This window comes from Rhineura floridana, chromosome 5, assembly GCF_030035675.1.
Source record: "Rhineura floridana isolate rRhiFlo1 chromosome 5, rRhiFlo1.hap2, whole genome shotgun sequence".
In the NCBI taxonomy this organism is placed as follows: domain Eukaryota; kingdom Metazoa; phylum Chordata; class Lepidosauria; order Squamata; family Rhineuridae; genus Rhineura; species Rhineura floridana.
In genome coordinates, this window is record NC_084484.1 from 182,404,586 (window position 1) to 182,422,177 (window position 17,592).

Here is a 17,592-nt window from a genome sequence, read left to right on the forward strand (position 1 = left end):
CAGAATATATAAGACTGGAAAAATAAAGAGTGACACTAAATGAAACCATATGCTTGTTGAACATCCCTAAAGTAATCTTGCTATTACCTGGTGTTATCAAATAAATACTTTTATTGGTTTACAAAAAGCCTGATCCTTGGCTGGGGATATACAGACCAGAAGGGAGGGCAAGGTAAATACCAAGGCTGAAGGGAAACTGTATCTAATGGGGGCAGTGGTGAAGGAAGAAAGTGTAACATCATCAAGTATCCAGAGCAACCCAGGATTGTATGCTTTATAGAGAAAGATACAGGGGGGTTGTGGACAGCAAGGGCACCCAGACACAAAGTAACAAGCCATAGGGAGACTAAGGCGAAGTCTCTAGCAGTATTGTTTACAGGGAGTGACTGGTGGTGCTGCCTAGCAGAGGGATCTCGTGAGATCTGTGCTAGAGCGTGTGAGAGAACAAATAAAAACCGAGATCCTGACAGGTGGTGGCCCTGGTGGGAGTATCACAGGTAGAGCCAGCTGGTGGGATCGTCACAGGGGCACCTCCCAGAAAAAGGGGAAGGAGTTTTCTCTTGCTTTGCGTAAGGCCCCAGATGGCTAATACGTCAGGAACATTTGCAGGAAAGTAAAATGGCAGGCTCCAGTGCAGGAACATGACTGATGCCCACAGGCCGTGCAACAAAGAGGCCAGGAGCCATAGCTTATTTATTTATTTATTTATTTATTTTATTCTTTAATTTATATCCCGCCCTTCCTCCCAGCAGGAGCTTGGTGGTAAAGCATCTGTGCTGCATGTGAAAGGTCCCAGGTTCAATCCCCAGCCTCTCCAGGTAGGGATGGGAATGTCATAGGAACATAGGAAGCTTAGTCAGACCATTGGTCAATTCAGCCCAGCATTGTCTCCACGAACTGCTTTGATTTGGATTCCTGCATTGTGCAGGGGGTTCGACTTGATGGCCTTATAGGCCCCTTCCAACTCTACTATTCTATGATTCTATGACTGGCAGAAGCTCTCCAGAGTTTCAAGCAGGAAGCCTTTTCTCCCAGCCCTCCCTGGGGACCCCAGGGATTCAACCTGGGACCTTCTGCATGCAAAGCAGATGCTCTATGATCCTTCCCCAAAGCAACATCCTTTCCCAGAAACCCCAGAGAGCTGCTGTCACTCAGTGTAGACAATATTGAGCTGGCTCCATATAAGGCAGCTTCCTATGGATTCCTAGCATTGCAAAACTAGTGTGTGTGAGTGAGGCACTGTATTCTTTATTTAAAAGCAATTATATGCAGCTCAACATTTTAAAAATTTCTAAGTGGTGAACAACATAAAAACAACTCTGTGTGTGTGTGTGTGTCTATCTATATGTACAATAAAACCAATAAAACAGTGGTATAAAAGCAAATCAAAGCAAATAAACCAGGAATTCAAACAAATAAAAACAGGCTCGGTCAAGAAACACCTCGGCAAAAAGATATGTCATTCCAAGACATCTGAAAGAGCCGATGGTCTGGCAGAGGGATGGACATTCCCTAGCACAGGAGCATCAGCGGAAAATGCCTGTTTTCAGGTCACTGCCCTATGATATTGCTCAGGATGCGGTATCATAGGCTCCTGCTGGGAGGAAGGGCGGGATATAAATCAAATAATAAATAAAAATAAATAAAATTTCTCCAGATGATCCAAATGATCTTGTGGGTGCTTACAGGTACATTCAGGTAAGTTCGTTCATTCTGAATGATCCTATAGGTGCTACAAATGCTATGTTTAAAAAAGGGCTATTTAAAAAATAATCAAAAGCACCCACATTTTCAAAATCACACACACACAATACCCAGTTTTAGGCTGCTGTGGTCCTATGAGGAGAGGTTGTCCCATGACCTATAGGGCTTGATCCCCCTCTTCAAAGGTGGAGAGAGAGAGAGAGAGATCCAACCTTTGGTTTGAAGCCTCCTCCATTGGGATGGGAAAGGTCCACAGCCTGTGCACCTCCGATGTCGGAGAGGCTATGGATGTGGATATGTAGGGTCCACACCTTCCCAGTTCCCTGATACACCCCTGGAACGATGGGTGAGGGGAACAAACTACACCAGTGCTGGGACTATCTGACACAAACATTTCTCTCTCCTTAGAAGATCGTATATTTATTTATTTATTACATTAATACCCTGCTTTTCTTTCATCATCGAAACCCCAGGCGGCATACATTTGGTTCCCCGGTGGTCTCCCATCCAGGCACTGACCAGACCCAGACCTCCTTAGCTGCAGCAAGGTGGTGGCCTCACATGCCTTCAGACCATACCCTGGGACCAGAGCTTGGAAAAGTTACTTTTTTGAACTACAACTCCCATCAGCTCAATCCAGTGGCCATGCTGGCTGGGGCTGATGGGAGGTAGTTCAAAAAAGTAACTTTTCCAAGCTCTGCCTGGGACCAGATATACCCCCTCCTGCCCAGAAGGAGTCAATGGCCAGACGAAACTGGGAAAAGACCATAGCTCAGTGGTGGAGCATCTGCCAGGCTCAATTCCTGGTTTCTCCACCGGCAGCTGGGAGAGTCCTCTGCCTGAAACTCTGGAGAGCCGCTGCCAGTCAGTGCTGACATTATACGGATGGACCAATGGTCTGACACTGTACAAGACAGATTCCTAGGTTCCTATGAAGTTCTATTTCAGGGGAAATATTCACAGGATTTCAAAGGGGAAAATTTTTGGCAAAGGCGAGAGAAACTTAGAATCCTTCCCAGGAAGATCTCTCATGCACTTGCGCTCTCGCTCTTTTAGGGCCCATCCATACCTAACCACAAGATCCACGTTTTCCATACTCCATTGGTGGCCTCGAGATCCATACATGTTCTGTTTGTGGTTGGATTATTGCAAAAACCTGATTTTCAAGTATCCATACATGTGAGCTTTTTGGGGGGGTCTAAATTACTTTAGCATTGGCCACTCCCCTAAGTCCGCCCCTTTTCAGTGATTGGTCCATAACGGTGATTTGCTTTTTGTGCGCTTTTTTTGGAAAAGTGCAGAAATATATCTTTTTTTAATTCCCATGCATGTGCAGGTTTGTGGATATGCTATTGGGTGGGAATGAGAGGGCTTGCCATATGACTGAGGAACACCCATGGGCCACCTATTGCAGGAAAATTTGTGGCATTGTGTCCGAGCCCACGAATGTTAATGCGATTGATTATTGGTTTAGGAAAGCATATCGGTTTGTTGGTGGCATGTTTAATGTGGATTTGTGGATGCGAAAATCTGTACTAGCTTGCAACGTCATATGGACAACGGTGAATTAATGAAGACACAAAGCAATAACGTTGCAGATTATACAGTCGTCTGGCTGCAGTGGGGAAACGTCTGGGCTGGGGAATCTGTTTTCTTTGCACAGGCCATTGTCCCAAGAGTTGTTTTGCTAGGCTCTGACAGCTAGGGGAAACTGGCTGCTGCATTTACCACATACAACAAAGGAAGTGGCTATCCAGGGCAAGATCTTCCATCTGACTGGGAACAGGAACTTGCATTCCCGCTCATTCTGCCCAGCCACCAGCTCTGGAGGGAGGGAGAGATAAAGAGAGAGACTCAGGCAGGCCAGCCTCTGCATCTTTCCCATCCAGAGGCCAGTCTGGGCAGGCAGCAGCAAAGCACTCCCAGGCACGCCTCCTCCTCCTGCTCTTTCACCAATACTGCTGTTGCTGTTGCGGCTCTTAACAGAGACAGAGACAAGCAAAGTGTTTTGGAGGAAGACAAGAGAGGAGCCAGCCCAGAGGGAACACGGCATTTTCTGATTTATTCTTGTTGCTATTTTCATAAGAAAAACCGACCGAACATGGGAAGAGGAAGGATCGCAGCAACATGAAAGGCTTCCTGGGAAATCTGAAACTGTAAGTTGTCTGTGTGTGTGTGTGTGTGTGTGTACAGGTTTCTGAACGTCTCAGCACGTTTCTGAGCGCTTCTGTGCATTTCTTCACACTCCGGCACAGAGTTCAGGCACCCCATAAAACTTTCATAGACCTCATCTGTCTCACACACACTCACAGAGAGCAGTGCCCGCCGAGCTGTCTGTGGCAGGGTTTTTTCCCCCCTTTTGTTTTTTTCTTTCAGGTCTGCGATAACTTGATCTGATTGGGATTTTGATCTCAATCTCTCTCTTCTTGTAACTACTATTTTTAGATTCTGTTTCTTCAGCCCATGGTTTGAAATAGGTTGCGACTGGGGTTGGAGAGAGGGGGTGAGAGAACTATGCGAGTAACTCTGTGATGACAGGGCACATTGTGTCACTCAGTTCCACAGATCGTCTTTGCCACCCTGGATCTTCCATGGGAGAAAAGATATGCACAGATAGTTATAGCCCACTTCTCTGTGCATCTTTACTCAAAACAGAAGCCCTACTATCTGTGTTCAGGGGCATTTACTCCCAGATCAGTGCACATCAGAGGGCAGCCTTCAGTCAATTTAAAAAAGTTTTTAAAATGAAGGATTATTTAAGTTAAAAAATTTAAAGTCATAGGATCAGCCATTTGAGTTTCAAAGTGGTACATAACAGAAAAGGCTTTTGCCTTATTGCAACATAGTGTACATTTTGCATGATTATGTGGTTTCATGATGATTTGTGATTTGTTTATGATATAAAAGTTGTTATAAAAATATTGCTACCTTTTTACTTTTGAGTAAACACAAATCAGCTCTGGTGTTTCATTGGCCCAGTTGTGTAACCTGCCTTTTCTTCAAGGAGCATAGCACAACATGTAAGGGGATTATTCAGAGCTTGGAAAAGTTACTTTTTTGAACTACAATGCCCATCAGCCCAATCCAGTGGACATGCTGGCTAGGGCTAATGGGAGTTGTAATTCAAAAAAAGTAACTTTTCCAAGCTCTGGGATTATTACACCATTGCACCCTCACTACAAACCTGTGAGGTCGGCTAGGCAGGTAGTGATTTGCTCCCAGCCTCTCCAACACTGGAGGCATTCAATGGCAGCTAGAAATCCACCTGTCGGAAATGCTTTGATTTGGATTCCTGCATTGAGCAGGGGGTTGGACTGGATGGCCTTACAGGCCCCTTCCAACTCTATGATTCTGTGATTCCCAGTAAGCTTCATGCCTGACCAGGGATTTGAACCCAGAGCTTCCAAGTCCAATTTTGTATCAGTTGTAAAGGGCGGATGGGTTAGGAAGCAGAGCTGTGGGTGGGTAGGTCATTCGAGGGAGAGATTAGGCCATTAATAAATCTGTGCAAAGATGTTATTCAGCAATTAGCTGTTTGATGAGTCAAATCATGTTCTTTCTTAGTCTCCACGGAGCAGTTTTGAGAACGAAGACAGGGTTGGAAAAATACTTTTATGAAAGATACATTGTGGTTTCTGTTATCATGCCTCAGAGTTCAGCACAGGGAGTTTGATTTTTAAGGCGTTCTTGTTTATTCTGTTGTGGGATTTTTGCCCAGGCGGAGGAGTGGTGGTGATCATCGCAATATCTCCCCGGGTCCTGCTTTTAGATGCATTTTTCTGCATGGCTTTAAATAGATCCTTTGACCTGCTCAAGGGTCTTAAATGTGGGCATCTACAGGGGGCACAAGGGGGAGCAGTTGGCCATCCTGGATGAACCGCCATGTCCGGATTCCCAGCTTTCATTAAAAGAGAGAGAGGAAAAGGAAGAGGGTGGCATTCAGTGCTAGTCCTATGCAGAGTAGACCCATTGAAGCTAATGGACATGGCTAATTGGTTGTTATGTGCCTTCAAGTCGATTACGACTTAAGGCGACCCTATGAATCAATGACCTCCATGAGCATCTGTCATGAACCACCCTGTTCAGATCTCGTAAGTTCAGGTCTGTGACTTCCTTTATGGAATCATTTAGGTTCATTAATTTCAGTGGGTCTACTCTGAGTAGGACTCAGTTGAATACAACCCTGGGTTTCTCATATTTGTAGAACCAGAGGTATGAGGTACAAGGTACAAGCACTATTGTTCTCAATGTGTGTGTGTTTGTGTGTCTGTGTTAGAAACTAGACTTTTCCTTTCCCTTTCGGTGTTTCATACCCCAGACTTGGAAAAATTCCTGCAGACACCTACTGTCCTAAGGACTGGATGGTGCAAAATTGAAACAAAGAAACAATAATACAAAACTCTTTTGAACACACACACACAACACACAGCTCCTCTAGCCCCACAGAATAGGTCAGCCTTTGCCAAGTTGGTGTCCAAAACATATGGTGGGACCAGGCTGGCAAAGGCTGGAATAGGCTACTCCTCCACTAGCTTTAGTGAATTCCATCCCACGGATGATCAGACAGTGCTCCCCATTCAAGGGAAAACAATCTTGATGAGAGAATACTTTGGTTATACCAGATTGTTTTCCTGCAATGCTAATGCCACAGCATCACAGGAATACATCGAACACATTCCCCATGGAATTGTCACAAACTGTGTAACATCCATCCTCTGTAAATTAGTTGTTAGTGCATCCTCCTGCATTGAGCAGAATGAATTTCAACTACGCTTTTGTTTGCTTAACATAAATAAAAAGGTTCAGAGGGAGTGAGCCAAATTTAATTTCCCTGAGGTCCCTAGAACGCGCCAGAATGATGATTTGAACTATTAAGTGCAAAATGTACATTTCCCTGCAGCCCAGAGAGCCATGAGAGTTGGACGCTTTGATAAGAAATCATCTTATGCCCTATAGCAGTGGTTCCCAACCTTTTTTGTGTGGCGACCCACAGGTCCAAATCTACCTGGCATGGTGATCAGGGACAGCCGAGGGTTTTGATTTAGTATGCATTTCAAGTCAAATCTATCACATTCACACTTTCCAAAACAATATGAGAAGCGAAACACAGCCATCCTTTGAAATTTGCACTTATTCCAATTTTGCAATGCCGTTTGCCAACCAATGTTTACTAAAATGCAAAATAACATGCAAAAATGCATTATATGACAAGAAATGGCTTTGCAAAAATATGTGCATTAGTCAAAACTGCCTACAAAAACGTGTTTATTAGGAGAAAATCGCACTAAAATGCTGAAGAATTTTCATGAGGATTTTTTTTTAAAAAATCGCAAATTGCTACAGAAATGTGGAGAACTGAATTTAAGATTGGAAAAATGAGAAACTGAGAGAACCAAAACTGCCAGATCCATCGATTTATTATCACATGCATTTTGGACCTTAGGTCTCCTCCGCCACCAGCCGCCAGGCAGCAGTTCCCAAGGGTTAAAATGCAAGACTGAACCCTTTCCGACACTCAGTTACAAAAGTCAACACAGGATTATAACATCCCGACAAAACAAACAGTTGTAAGAGGTTTTCATCAGACCAGTTAAGGATTACAAGCAATCATTATTTGGGTTTCTTTATAAAGCTCATGACCCACTTGCACAGGCACTTGCAGGTCACGACCCACAGGTTAGGAAACGTTGCTTTGCAGCTCCTTGTTCTATGAGGAAGGGCCATAGTTCAGTGGTAGAGCGTCTCTCTTGCATGCAGGAGGTCCCAGGTTCAATGGCAGCTCCAGATAGGGCTGGGTGCGACCCCTGCCTGAAACTCTGGAGAGCTGCTGCAAGTCAGCGTACCAGAGCTTGGAAAAGTTACTTTTTTTGAACTACAACTCCCATCAGCCGCAGCCAGCATGGCCACTGGATTGGGCTGATGGGAGTTGTAGTTCAAAAAAGTAACTTTTCCAAGCTCCGGCGTAGACAATACTGAGCTAGGTGGACCAAGGGCTTGGCTCTGTACAAAGCAGCTTCCTCTGTTCCTAAAATACTATTGTTGTTGGAATGTAAAAAAAATAAATTGGCGGTGTGCTAGCAAAATGGTCAGATCCAGTTTCAAGTTAGTGCCGTCAGTGGGCAATCAAAAGGCACAGGTGGTACTGGGAACAAATTCAATCCACATTGGCGAGCTATACATACAGAACATAATTATTGTGGCTATTTTCATAAGGGTGGATGGAAGGTTCTTATGACTATTCATAGAATAGATCAGGTGTGGGGAACCTTTGGCCCTCCAAATCTCATCATCCCTGGCCATTGACCATGCTTGCTGGGCCAAATGTTTCCCACCCCTGGAACAGATCGTCACACAGCCATACAGTCCCACACCATCCCTTGCTTTGCAAAGGCTGATCTGGCTGCCCTAACCGTGACTTCACATTTGTTTATCATTTAAGCAGAATCGAGTTTATTTTTGTGAGACGGCAATTTGCTTGGAGCCGCCGCAGTGCTAGCAAACCCAGGGCCAGATGCTGCGAGTCTCTCATTTTGTTCTTAAAAAAAAAAAGGTGTGTGTTGCCAGTCATGCCGAAAGGGCGGACGAGTGGGGCGTGTGTTCAGAATGAGGATAGCTACAGGAACTGAGATCACTTCTTGTGAGCTCTTAAGAGATAAGACGTTGGTGTTGCCAGGGGGACTCAAGTTTTACTCAATGAACAGACTGGCCGGGGTGGGTGGGGAGGAATTACCTTTGCGTTCCAACTCTTAAAATTTGCAACATATATTTTCCAGATTGGGCATTGCTTCGGCAAGCAACCCTGGTGCTCTTTCACTGTTTGAAAATATGCCGGCTGTCATTCAGATATGGCAAGAGTGCCAGAACACGGCATTCTTGCCTGCTAGCTACTAGCCATGATGGCTACGCTGTGCCTTTGTGTTTGGAGGCTGGATGCTTCTGAATCCCAGTTGCTGGAAACCTCAGGAGCGGGGAGTGCAGTCGTGCTCAGGTTCTGCCTGCAAGCGTCCCATGGGCATCTGCTTGGCCACTGTGAGAACCAGATGCTGGACCAGACAGGCCACTGGCCTGACCCAGCAGGACTGTTCTCACATTCTTATGGGCAGCTGCTGGGCCCCCAGTCCCCTGGCAGTGCACGCTGCTATGCCTAGCCTAAGTTCCCCCCTTTAAATTCTTCCCTGGCCCAGCAGTCCAAGCAACATCACACAGCTGGGCCTTTTAATTTCTCACAATGTCCCCAATGTAATGTTGCTCCAGAGCACCATAGGACATTTAAATGGTGGCCCCCAGCTTCCCAGAGCTGCCTGGTGTGGCGCCTGCTGATGCCACCTGCTGATGCCGACCACTGCTGCTAGGCAAGACCACTGTTGCCAGGGCACACCCACGGAGCAGGGCCCCCATCAGAGGACGCTTTGCCCGGACCCCCTCGCGCTCAGAGCTATCCTTGAATATGGCGGTCGGAAGCACTGCCGTCTTCCCTGCAGCAGCAGGAACTGTAGCAATGGGGACAACCGGAGTGCAGTGGGAGAGCACCTGTTGTGCATGAAGAAGGTCCCAGGTTCAGTTTCCAATGACATCTCCAGTTAAGCGGAAGTTAAGCAGATCAGGAAGCCGGTAGCGGGAAACAGAGCTGCTGCCAGTTGCAGCAGACAATATTGGGCTAGAGAGACTCATCGAATGACCTGGTCCAAGGCAGCTCAACTTCCTTTCTATGTCGAGAAACAGGAAGTGACTGTAGTTGTTATATATGCACTTCGGCTTTGTTTTGCTTGTGGAGGAGGGCTGAGAGATTAAATCAAGGGCTCCATGGAAGAGAGGGGGTATGAAGGAAGAGAGAGGGAGGCGGTGCACCCCCTCCGATCCTTGCTGGGTGTCCCAGGAGGAGAAAAGGAGAGCAGTGGTGGCTGGTGGCTCCAATGTCAGCGGGGCAGTGAATCCGCTCTGGGTTTTAGTCCAAATTTTCAAGGCTTTCAGCACCTTGGACAGCTCCCTGAACGTTCAGACTAAAACCAGGAGCGGATTCACTGCCCCATTGACATCAGAATCCCCAGTCCCCCTGGGAAGGGGTTCAATCCCCAATGACATCTCCACTTTGAGAGGATCTCAGGCTTGCAGCACTGGAGGACAGCCTCCCTCCTGAGTCGGTGGAGAGCCACTGCCAGTCAAAGCAGACGTTAGTGGGCTAGAAGAATCAGAGGTCTGTCATGGGACAAGATAGTTTATTTTGAGTCAGAGGCTGTAGCTCAGTGGTAGAGTACTTGCTTTGCATACAGAAGATTCCAGGTTCAACCCCGGCCATCTCAAGTGTTTAAAAAAAGATCATGTAGCATCTTTGGGGACAGACCTTTTTCTGCCTGAGTCTCTGGAGAGCTGCTGCCAGTCAGAGCAGAATGAACGAGTAATCTGACACAGTATAGAGCAATTTGCTAGACTGTAATAATAATAATATTATTATTAATAATAATAATAATAATTTCAACAGACCTGTGAGAATGCTTTGATTTGGATTCCTGAATTGAGCAGGGGGTTGGACTTGATGGCCTTATAGGCCCCTTCCAACTCTACTGTTCTATGATTGTATGAACATGTGCTAAGATCGTGACCTTAGTATGCCATTGGGCTCATGTCCTGCTTACAGCTTCCCATAATGGGCACGTGATTGGCAGTTGTGAGAAGAGAACACTGAACTAGATGGGCCACTGGCCTGACCCGGGTTCAGGGCTCTTTATTCAAAGTGAAACAGCCATGAACATGCATCTGGGACCACTGATCCACCTCATGCACAGCATGAGGGAACTGAGTGGGAACTAAAGGCTGTTATATGTGACTGTGTTCCTACTCACGCAAGCCACATCCATGCAATCTGACCAACATGCTTTCTTTATTGTGGTCGTTGGTTGTGAGCAGGGCTGATCACATACAAAGCGATGCATGCAAGCTCCAGTTCATATGAAGTGTCCTACAGACAGGTATGCTTGTGTCCGTCTGCGTGTCCACAGCCCCGACAGTCATTCCTTTGCTGTGCTGCTGCATGTAGAAAAGACACACTGGGACTTTCTGACTTACAATAACCAAGGGAACCATGAAGCAGTGCAGTTCACAAACGAAATGCAGCAAGGTGTCAAGGACTGATGGGATTCAAAGCAGAGGCCCTACAAGAGCCTTCAGTAATCTGATGATGTTTTGGACCACAACTCCCACCAGCCCTAGCCAGCAGAGACCTGAACTAGTTTCATAGCCCGGTAATGTGTTAGCAGTAATAACAGCATGGTGAAGATGTTGCAAAGCAGGCTTGAGGCAGCGGGATGGATCTTTGCACGCAAGGCGCTCTGCTCCTGAAAGTGCCCAAATGCCCTTTGCTCTCTAAGCAGCTCTTGGCATTCCCAGCTTTAAAAGGACTTTGACCCTCTTGCAGGCAGTGGCACCACCTGGCCTGTACACCCTAATAAGTCACAATTCCGCTGTGTATTAGAGCACGGAGTGGGTTGCTATTGGCTGGGAAGGGGGTGGCTGGCCACTCTCACTATTGGCTGGCCAAAAAGAGAAAATGCCTCACCGAAAGAGAGGAGACGGGAGGAGACATAGTTACGTAGAATACTTATGTATCTAAAGAACTGCTATATTTTAAATAGACATAGCGGAGAAGACTAATAATTGGGTGTTAGAACAAATTAAACCAGAACTGTCACTAGAAGCTAAAACGATGAAACTGAGGTTATCATACTTTGGACACATAATGAGAAGGCCTGATTCACTAGAGAAGACAATAATGCTGGGAAAAACAGAAGGGAGTAGAAAAAAGAGGAAGGCCAAACAAGAGATGGATTGATTCCATAAAGGAAGCCACAGACCTGAACTTACAAGATCTGAACAGGGTGGTTCATGACATATATGCTTGGAGGTCACTGATTCATAGGGTCGCCATAAGTCACAATCGACTTGAAGGCACATAACAACAACAACAGCAAGCAGGGAAGATGTTGGCCAGGTACCCTGTGTGCCTGCTCAGGTGCTCACTGATGCTTTCCTCCTTAAGGGTCTTTATCTTTAAAACGGATTTAGACCAGACACCCCTCCAAATAGAGGACACCTTCTGTCTTCTGCCAGCCTTTCACATTAGAGGACTGTCCTCTATGAAGTAGGGCACATGACCACCCTAGTGGGGGCAGGCCTGGTGGTTTCTGAAGGCGATCTGTTTATTGAGGTGCAGAGTAACAGCCAGCATCCAAGTTTAAAAAGCCAGGCCCTAACCACACCTTGGTGGCTAGCATTCAGACAGAGGTAGTGGCAGGGGCGGCTGGTGCCCGCTGGGATTGGAAGGGCGGGAGGCCGTGAGCCTGACAGTAGGTGGAGACAGAGCCAATGACAAGCAAAACCAGCCAATTCTAATTTTGCCTCCATTCTCCTTTCTGTCCTGGCCAACCCCATTGGAATCAGTCTCAGAATCACCAACGTCCTTTCTCCGTTATTTTTAATACTTTACTCAGAAGCGGTACATAGATCAGACTACAGATCACACAGGTCTCTGAGACGCTACAAGGTACTAAGTCATCATCGCAGCAATTAGACACACCCCCTGAGACCACTTACATTGGCTCGGGGTGGGCTCACTACTTGTGCAGGAACTGCGTCCCAGATGGGGACTGGGCCAGCTAACGGGCACTCCTATGGACAGGCTGGAGAGTGGGCACTGGCTGTTGACACCTGCACATTCAGTGGCATGCCCTTGGTGACGGGGGAGGAGGCACTTTGACTAGTTCTTTGCCTGTCTCCTCCTCTGGTTGCTCCTCCAGCCTCTCCTGCCTAGGAGGCAGCTCAGGGGGCAAAGCAGAGTTGGGTGGTGGTCTGACAGGCAGCTTGGTGGCAGGTGCCGCCACCTCATCCATTGCCGCTACAGCCTCCAAAGCAGGGCTGTCACTGCCCGGACTACTGAAGTCTTCTCTGCTTTCCACCCCTCCCACTGCAGCCCACTGGGCCCCTCCCCTGGATCCCAGCCCTCCTCCTCCTCCTTGCTCAGCCAGGAGTTCTCTGTGGGGCTCCTGAGACTTTCTGCTGAGTTTTGCAAGGGCAGCACTAGACTAAGGAGGAAGAAGGTGATTCACAATGTTTCGCCCTGGATTGATTGTGTGTATGAAGGCAGGCAAGGTGGGCGCTGGCTGAGGTTGTTGGGGCAGCACCCCAATCTCCCTAATGGGCCGGCCGCCACATGTCTTTCATGTGTGATGCTTGCCATGTATTTTAAAAAATGGTGCCCATCTTAGTCTTCAGGATAGAGCAGGCTGGGAATCAAAATAAACGCACCTCCAGTTCCCATCATATAACACCATCACTAATTCCACGCCAGGCTAATTTCCATTGACGACATCTTTCTCCATAGCTGTTTCCCTCGGGGCTACTCTCCGAAGCTAAGGAGGGTTTAATACTATCTGAGGTTGACGGGCTCCTCTTTCAGCTGGGCCAGACTGCTGGAGAACAAGTGAGAATACCTCCATTGTTCCTCTTCCCTGAGCGATGAGGGTGAGTTGGGGTCCTGCTCTTCCTTACGGCACAGGAGTAAATCTTGCTCTCTATCCACACATGTGTAGACTGCAGTTAAGCCAAGGGGGCCAGACTGTGCACACAGCTGATGGGTCTTCAGCCCAAGCAAGCAGACTGAGAGAGATGCTAATCTCCCAAAACGGAGGAGGAACTAAAAGCGAAATTTTCTGGAAATCTGAATTTTCTGTTAGATTTTCGAGCAGGCTGTTTCAGTTTGCAAATTGGTTTGAGAAATACAAATTAGGTAGTTGCTCATTACAATGCAAGCCAAATTGAATTTCTCTCTTACGTTATTGTGTCGGTGTGATTTAGCGGAGAAATGCTGGGTTTGGTGTATCCCTGGGTTTGAGTCCCTGCTCAGCTATCAAGTGTTCTTTGTGATGTTTACACCACAAGTTTCCCTCACTACGTTTCCCATCAGGCCTCCATCTGCACCTGAAAAGGGGCGTAGCTATAGATGATGCAGTTCACCAACCAACGTTTCTAAAAATGCATATATTAGGGGAAAGTGTGCATAAAATGAATATATGAATGAAATTAACTACAAAAATGCATTGGAAAGCAAGAAATTGCTTGCAAAAATGTGTACATTAGTCAAAACCGCCTACAAAAATGTGTATTAGGAGAAATTCATATTAAAATGCTGGAGAATTTTCATGAGGATTTTGGGTTTTTTTAAAAAAAAAATCAAATTGCTGCAAAAATGTGGAGAACTGAATTTTACATTAGAAAAACAAGTAACTAAGAGAACCGAAATCTTTACATCCCTAGAATATAATGGTTGGATTGAATATGTCTCTTTGCTCACCCCTGATTGACAAACTGCACCGGCCAAAATTCCCCTAATACTCATAGATACAAGGAACAACCTTGGGAATGACCTGAACACAATGTGTAATATACTGGGAGGACAAAGCAAATATCTCACCCGCACCTAGTTAGCTTGTTTGCCATGGCAGCACAGAAACACAGGTTGGTTCCACACTAGTCCTTCAGGTGGCAATCCTTGGGGCAGGGGGAGGGAGTCTTGCCTGCAGAGTGGAAATCAGAGTGGAAGAGTGCATCCCCCCCATCTTTTTTCAGTCCTCTTGCCTAAGCAATTTCCCTCCCATTGCAAACAAGAAAAGAGAAATAATATTGCCTCTGAATACCAGTTTTTTGGAATCACAGTTGCACTGAGGTCCTGCATGCGGGCTTTGCAAGGGCCAACTGTGAAAAGAGTGCTGGATTAGATGGGCCTTTGGCTTGATTCGACAAGGCTCTTCTTATTTCCTAGGTAAAAGCAGAGCTTGGAAAAGTTACTTTTTTGACCTACAACTCCCATCAGCCCCAGCCAACATGGCCACTGGATTGGGCTGATGGGAGTTGTAGTTCAAAAAAGTAACTTTTCCAAGCTCTGGTGGACTACACAAGTTCATGGCTGGCATAGTTCATCCCCTTGTTTGGGGAGGTGTGTCTCTTCTAAACTATCTGGGTTGGCTGGTGTTATATCTTTCCCCAGCAGTAGCTGAAGACTTGTACGCTTCTGCCAAGGTGACAGAGCGGGCTTCGTTCCAAAGCTCAGCTCTTATCCTTGGAATACCCTGATATAAGAGTGATAAGAGGGTGTTTTGCTTTTGGAAGGAATCAGAACAGAGGTCTCCCCGTGTGCGTGCTAACGGAGGAGCTGAACAACTTCAAGAACTTGAAATGCTTCTTGATTTCAAGGCATTTTCATTATCTCGTTAAACCCTCAGAGAGGACAAAGGGTGAAAATCAATATAGTTGTTATTGTTGGGAATTTAATTTTACTGACAGGTTAATCACACAGAGGTGACTTTCACAATAAACCACGGTTTGTTTTCCCTCCTTTTTCATTGCCAAAAGTAATATAACCACACAAAGGCCTGGGTCACCTGTCATGCTAAGCCAAACCATGGCATAGCGGAATGGCACAAGTCTGCAACCTCGCAGCCGCTCTGCTCCTCTCGGCTCCTTTTTGCTGCTGTGCCGGCACTGAGCTGAGCCAAAGTTTGGCTTAACATGTCATCTGAACTCGGGCTTGTGGTTAAGCTCTCTCCAGACGAACCATGAGAGGCAGCCAAGTTACTGAGGTCTCTCATAACACTAGAACTTGGAGACATCCAATGAAGCTGAAGGATGGAAGATCCAGGCCTATGCAAGGAAGTACTTCTTCACGTGGTACTGTCAGCTCTACACTGCATCAGCAGTGTCAGGGGGGGCTGGAAATTCCTGGGTCTTTGGCAGGGAAGGAAAGTCCTTAGCCAGCAGTCGGGTTGTAAATCTGCCAGGCCTATCCGAAGCGTACTTGCCGAGTCAGAAGTCCAGAAGCGAGGTCAGTGGAGGTCCGGGATCAATTGCCAAGGAGGTCAGTCAAAGAGATGCTGCAGGGAAACTAGGTCTACACAAAGCCACGCCTGACGTTGCAGTCAGCAACAAGCTGCAGCCAAGGTGTGCCTTATCAAGAGCAGGATGGTGTGAGCCCTCAGCGTTTGGGCCTTAAGGAGACAGGCCTGCCCCTCTTCTGCCTGACCTTCTGCTGTCTACGTTCTGCAGGTGAGGGGGGAGTATCCTGTTCACTGTCTGTGTCTGGCTGCAGGGCCTCTGCTGTCCCTGGGGTGCTCTGCAGCGGAGGGGCAGAAGGAGCTGGATTCTCAGGAGGCTCCTCCGTGTCTCCTGCTGCTCCTGGATCTGCTGCTGTTACTCCCGAGTTGTCCTCATCTGAGGAGTCCTCTGACGGGGCCATGACAGGTACATAGTTAAACTATGGAATTCACTCCCACAAGATGTTTGGATGGTCACCAGCTTGGATGGCTTTAAAAGAGCTTTAGACAAATTAATGGAGGAAAAGGCTATCAATGGCTACTAGCCATGATGGCTACGTTCTACCTCCACTGTCTGAGGCAGGATGCTTCTGAATACCTGTTGCTGGGAACTAGATGTTAGAGAGAGTCGCTGTGCACTCACGTCCTGCTTGTGGGCTTCCCATTGGAGGATCTGGTTGGCCAATGAGAGAACAGGATGCTGGACTAAATGGGCCACTGGCCTGCTCCAGCAGGCTCTTCTTCTGTTCTTTTGTATGCAGTTCTGCAGTCAAGCAATGTTCCCAAAAACTAGGGGAAAGTGTGCATAAAAAGAAATATATTGGTGAAAATAATATACAAAAGTGTATTAGATTAGGGGAAAGTACATGCAAAACTACCTTAATCAAAACTGCATTAAAAATATGTTTGTTAATAGAAATTTGCACTAAAATGCTGATGCACTTTCATGAGGAATTATTATTATTAACAACAACAACACCACGCTGCAGAAATGTGAACTGAATTTAAGATTGGAAAAATGAGAAACGGAGAGAACCAAATTTGAAAGATCTTTCTATCCCTAGTGAACGCTCATTAAATAGCCAGCGTTGTCTAATCTCCCTGCAAACACATCAGGATGAATACTCAGTAAAATGGTTGTCTAGAAGCCCCCCCCCCGAAAAAAAAACAGAGCTTGGAAAAGTTACTTTTTTGAAGTACAACTCCCATCAGCCCAGTGGCCATGCTGGCTGGGGCTGATGGGAGTTGTACTTCAAAAAAGTAACTTTTCCAAGCTCTGAGAAAAACCCTTCAGCACATCTTTCTCATTTTCCTTTTTTAAATGTCTTTTTTAAATTGTTCCCTTATCTTTGGAACGTTCCTTCACATCATTAAACACGGAACACTTTGCCTTCTCAGTGTCCCACCCACACACCTGCATGGCCTATAAAACTACCTTGCGTTTGTACAGGATGATTGCTTTGACCCATTAAGCAGTGAGTCACTGGACCTGAGAAACCAGAGGCCTGAGAGAGGCGCTAATAAGCTGGCTCTTCTGCATAGACACAAAGCTTTTGAGTTGACATTACGTCAGACTTCACCAGCTTCATACCCTCTAGCTGTTTTGGACTACAAAGAGCTATGGGGCTGAAACTCAATGCAGTTCACATTTAAAGGCTAATCTATCAAGTTTGCACTCAGGAGGAAACAATACGAGAGATCCAAACCACAGCCATCCTTTGAAATTTGCGCTAATCCAAATTTTGTGATGCAGTTCTCCAACCAAACGACGTTTACAAATATTAGGGGAAAGTGTGCCTAAAAACGAGTGTATTTGTGAAAATTATGTTAGGGGAAATTGCTTGCAAAAATGTGTATGTTAGTCAAACCTGCATACAAACTGTGTTTATCAGGAGATATTTGCACTAAAATGCTGGAGGATTTTCATGAGGATTTAAAAAAAATACATTTGTTTTAATGTATTTTAAGGTCTTTTTATGATGTTTTAAAGTGTTTTCAGTGTTTCTGTTTGCCACCCTGGGCTCCTGCT

The 17,592-nt window shown here is 46.3% G+C and overlaps 1 protein-coding gene across 3 annotated transcripts in view; it reads left to right on the forward strand.

Annotated features, from left to right (window-relative positions):
* The first annotated feature begins 3,502 nt into the window (after positions 1 to 3,502).
* P2RY2 (purinergic receptor P2Y2) overlaps positions 3,503 to 17,592 on the forward strand; it is a 32,969-nt gene continuing 18,879 nt past the window's right edge. For 2 of the 3 annotated variants that reach the window (XM_061629066.1, XM_061629067.1), the window contains exon 1: positions 3,503 to 3,860. Coding sequence is in view for 1 of the 3 variants with exons in the window: in XM_061629064.1 (XP_061485048.1) it covers positions 3,832 to 3,860 (29 nt within the window). In the remaining 2 variants the exon portion in view is untranslated. The remainder of the gene's footprint in view (positions 3,861 to 17,592) is intronic. The other variant, XM_061629064.1, reaches the window with a different exon arrangement.